Source organism: Galeopterus variegatus, unplaced genomic scaffold (genome assembly GCF_000696425.1).
Source record: "Galeopterus variegatus unplaced genomic scaffold, G_variegatus-3.0.2 Scaffold964, whole genome shotgun sequence".
NCBI classification, from domain to species: Eukaryota; Metazoa; Chordata; class Mammalia; order Dermoptera; family Cynocephalidae; genus Galeopterus; species Galeopterus variegatus.
Genome location: NW_007727075.1, coordinates 665,216 through 669,041, shown reverse-complemented (window position 1 = coordinate 669,041; position 3,826 = coordinate 665,216). Strand labels below are relative to the sequence as shown.

At 41.0% G+C, this 3,826-nt stretch overlaps 1 protein-coding gene across 1 annotated transcript; it reads left to right on the top strand.

Moving 5' to 3' along the window:
* The first annotated feature begins 9 nt into the window (after positions 1-9).
* On the top strand, positions 10-3,528 carry SNAI2 (snail family zinc finger 2). Its single transcript, XM_008573803.1, has 3 exons — positions 10-139; positions 857-1,402; positions 2,304-3,528. Exons 1-3 carry the CDS (start codon positions 61-63, stop codon positions 2,483-2,485), a joined length of 807 nt encoding a protein of 268 aa, XP_008572025.1. The 5' UTR covers positions 10-60; the 3' UTR covers positions 2,486-3,528.
* Positions 3,529-3,826: the final 298 nt, after the last annotated feature.

The following is a 3,826-nucleotide window of genomic DNA, read 5'->3' as shown; positions in this document are numbered from 1 at the left end:
CGCCCGCCGCGGCCGCCCCGGACCGTTATCCGCGCCCGCGCGCCCGCCCGCGCCGGCAACATGCCGCGTTCCTTCCTGGTCAAGAAGCATTTCAACGCCTCCAAGAAGCCGAACTACAGCGAGCTGGACACGCACACAGGTAAAAACAAAAAATAATACAGAACTATCAGCATGCGTATCAGCACGCAGATGCTATCACAAAAGAGCTGAAGACGGGGCCGTTCTCCTCTTCAGCGTGTCCTAAAACGGCTGATGGTCTTTTGATCATTTGGGGTAAGTTTTAATTCAAAACTGTTTAAACTCTTTATTGACAAGGGAAACTCCATTCACGTCCTGCAGCTTCGCGTTCCGGAGCTTGTACAAACGCGCGTAACGAGTGCGTGGAGACAAACGACGTAACGGTATAGGCTGAATTACTGCTTTTTTCTTGTGATGAGACTTTTCCTGTAGAAGGAGCCTGTTTGACGCATATCTTCGTGCTCCGTCGTAATACATGTAAATAGCCCGTGCACAAAGTGGGAAACGGCTTTTCTGTATGTTTAGGAATAACGCCTAGGTTCTTCCTGCCCCACGGGCACGGGCGGCTGAGGCACGGCCGGGCTGCACTCCCGGGCTGCACTCCCGGGCTGCAGAACGTGCTGTGGCTCAGGGCAGCTGTCAGACGACGTGCTTGCTCGGTGCAAGAACTCCGCAGATGCCAGGGTGGGGACGCGATGCCTATGTGCTCCTAGATGAGTCTGTCGTCTTCGTTAGGAAGTCGCCTGTGTGTTGCCAGATATCTTCTCAGCGTGTGTGCGTATGTACATTTCTTGTAAGCCATTTTTACCTTAATCTTTTTTCCTTTCCTTTCCCCCAGTGATTATTTCCCCATATCTCTATGAGAGTTATCCCATGCCTGTCATACCACAGCCAGAGATCCTCAGCTCGGGAGCATACAGCCCCATTACCGTGTGGACTACGACAGCTCCATTCCACTCCCCACTTCCCAATGGCCTCTCTCCTCTCTCCGGATACCCCTCATCCCTGGGGCGAGTGAGTCCCCCTCCTCCATCTGACACCTCATCCAAGGACCACAGTGGCTCAGAAAGCCCCATTAGTGACGAAGAGGAAAGACTCCAGTCCAAGCTTTCAGATCCCCATGCCATTGAAGCTGAAAAGTTTCAGTGCAATTTATGCAGTAAGACCTACTCAACTTTTTCTGGGCTGGCCAAACATAAGCAGCTGCACTGCGATGCCCAGTCTAGGAAGTCTTTCAGCTGTAAATACTGTGACAAGGAATATGTGAGCCTGGGCGCCCTTAAGATGCACATTCGGACCCACACATTACCTTGTGTCTGCAAGATCTGCGGAAAGGCGTTTTCCAGGCCCTGGTTGCTTCAAGGACACATTAGAACTCACACTGGTAAGAGAAAAACCAAAACAGGAATGTTACTCCCTGATAGAATTAAACTCTAGGCTGCCTGTGGGGATTGCATGAAGTTGTGACATAATGCTTTTCGTGATGGACGATCACTGATAGCTGCTTCCTGAGTACTCACAAAGTTGTTAGAGCACAGAGTGCTCCATTTCTTGCTAACAACCTCTGCTCCAAAGACTGCAAACAGCGTTTAGACTTTGGAAAGTAGATTCAGGTGGTTTGGTCTCAAAGATCAGTTAGAAAATCAGGAAAGATATGCTTGAATGTGTGTTCTGTGAAACTGCCCCCAGTAATCAGCAAATACAAATGTTGCTATCTTAATCAATTGATTTGGTAAATAGATGAAGGATTTTCCTATAGTTTTCTGTTAGTTACATTCTTGCTGTGATATCTATCCCCTCTTAGCGAGTTGGATAGTTGGAACTGAATTTGCCTTGCATCTTCTGTTTTGTTTTGGTTTTTGCAGCTGAATTTTTTATTGCTAGTACAAAATCATCCTTCAGGGAGTCAAGGCATATATACCGCCTTAGTCATAATACAGAAAGAGGGAAAAGGGGAAATATTGGGAAATGTTTGGAGGCAGTCAACATTAGCTACACCTGCTGAAGCAGAAAGCTTTAGTAAGTGAAAGTCCTAGAACTAGATGAATTATTCTGCATGATTGGTAGCAGTAATAATATTCTGGGTATTTTTTTTTTAATGCAGCATTCAACTTATTCTTAAAGGGCCAGATATTAAAATAAATATCTATTATGGGGAATTTTAATCAGGTTTTGCTGCTTGTCATTCTTTTGGCAAAATTGATATTCATTAACATGACTTGACTTTATGTTTCCTCTGAAAACACTGACTGTCTTTCTTTTTCATCTCCCACCCCCACCCGCAGGGGAGAAGCCTTTTTCTTGCCCTCACTGCAACAGAGCATTTGCAGACAGGTCAAACCTGAGGGCTCATCTTCAGACCCATTCTGATGTAAAGAAATATCAGTGCAAAAACTGCTCCAAAACCTTCTCCAGAATGTCTCTTCTGCACAAACATGAGGAATCTGGCTGCTGTGTAGCACACTGAGTGACGCAATCAATGTTTACTCGAACAGAATGCATTTCTTCACTCCGACGCCAAATGACAAATAAAAGTCCAAAGGCATTTTCTCTTGTGCTTACCAACCAAATAATATGTATAGACACACACACACACACACACACACACACACACACGAAGCTGCAAGAGCACGGAATCCATGTGTTTAAAGTTAATCCTTTCCATGTGAAGTTTAAAATTCCTATATATTTACTGACAGCTAGATTGAGAGGAATAAAGACAGGACCTTTCTCTTCAAAGATGAAGCAAAAAGCACATTGAGTCTTTTCTTACTCAGAAAGAATGCAAAGATTTACATTGCTGCCAAATCATTTCAACTGAAAAGAACAGTATTGCTTTGTAATAGAGTTTGTGATAGAAATTCCTATAGGAAGAGAATCTGCCAGACGCTATCTCAGGTGCCTTGTAAAGTATTCCAAGTTTACTTCATCACATGTCTGATGTCTGGTTGCCGTTGCTGAACTAAAGCCTTTTTTTGAATTACCTGTCATGCTTTAAACTATGTTTTTAAGAGAGGAAAAAAAGAACAACAACAAAAAAAAAAAAAAACAAGAGAATGTATTAAAAGTATTTTCTGTTTTGTTTTGTTTTTGCCAATAAATAGTATGTGCCTTAGGGGCAGAGGGAAGACTAGCTTTGAACATTCCTGGTGCATGCTCCATGTCTTACTTTTTAAAAGAATTTTAATGATTTTCTAAAATTAATTAAAAATGGGAATAAGTGCAAGAGAGGATTCTTAGAAGTTCAGTAATGTACTTAAACTATTTTAAATGCATACAGCAAATGCAATAATACAACACCCAAGTGCCCTTTTAAATGATTTGTATAATGATGTGTCGATGTAAATTTGTGTTTATTTTTATATGATTGAATGAGTTTTGTATGAAAGTGAGATGTTGTCTATAGCTATGTCTGTAAACGACCTGAAGACTTGTGATATCAATGTTTCTTTTTTAAAAAACAATTTTCAAAGTCTTTTTTTACAATAAACATTTTTGATTTAAAATCTATCATTTGTATACTAATTTCAAAGACTTGACTTGCTTTGCAAATACTACCAAATCACTACACAAATAATTATTTCTTTTGTTAATAACAGAAAAAGTGAATAGTGCTTATGCCTATCAAGTGTTATTTTCTGTCAGATTATAATAACACAAACGGCCAGTATTCAGTATTTTTTTACTCTTAAAATAATACTGTCACATTCAGAAAAGATATTATCATGATAGTTTGTTAGAATATCCATTTAACAAAAATCACATTTTCTTAGTGCTAAAAATAGTCAAAAATGGTTTTCAAAACTTT

What these genes read in the sequence shown, in the direction of transcription:
- SNAI2 (XM_008573803.1), top strand. Translation starts at nt 61, where the DNA reads ATGCCGCGTTCCTTCCTGGTCAAGAAGCATTTCAACGCCTCCAAGAAG. An exon ending in CGAGCTGGACACGCACACAG is followed by an intron (nt 140 to 856) that starts GTAAAAACAAAA and finishes CCTTTCCCCCAG; the next exon opens with TGATTATTTCCCCATATCTC. An exon ending in ACACATTAGAACTCACACTG is followed by an intron (nt 1,403 to 2,303) that starts GTAAGAGAAAAA and finishes CCCCACCCGCAG; the next exon opens with GGGAGAAGCCTTTTTCTTGC.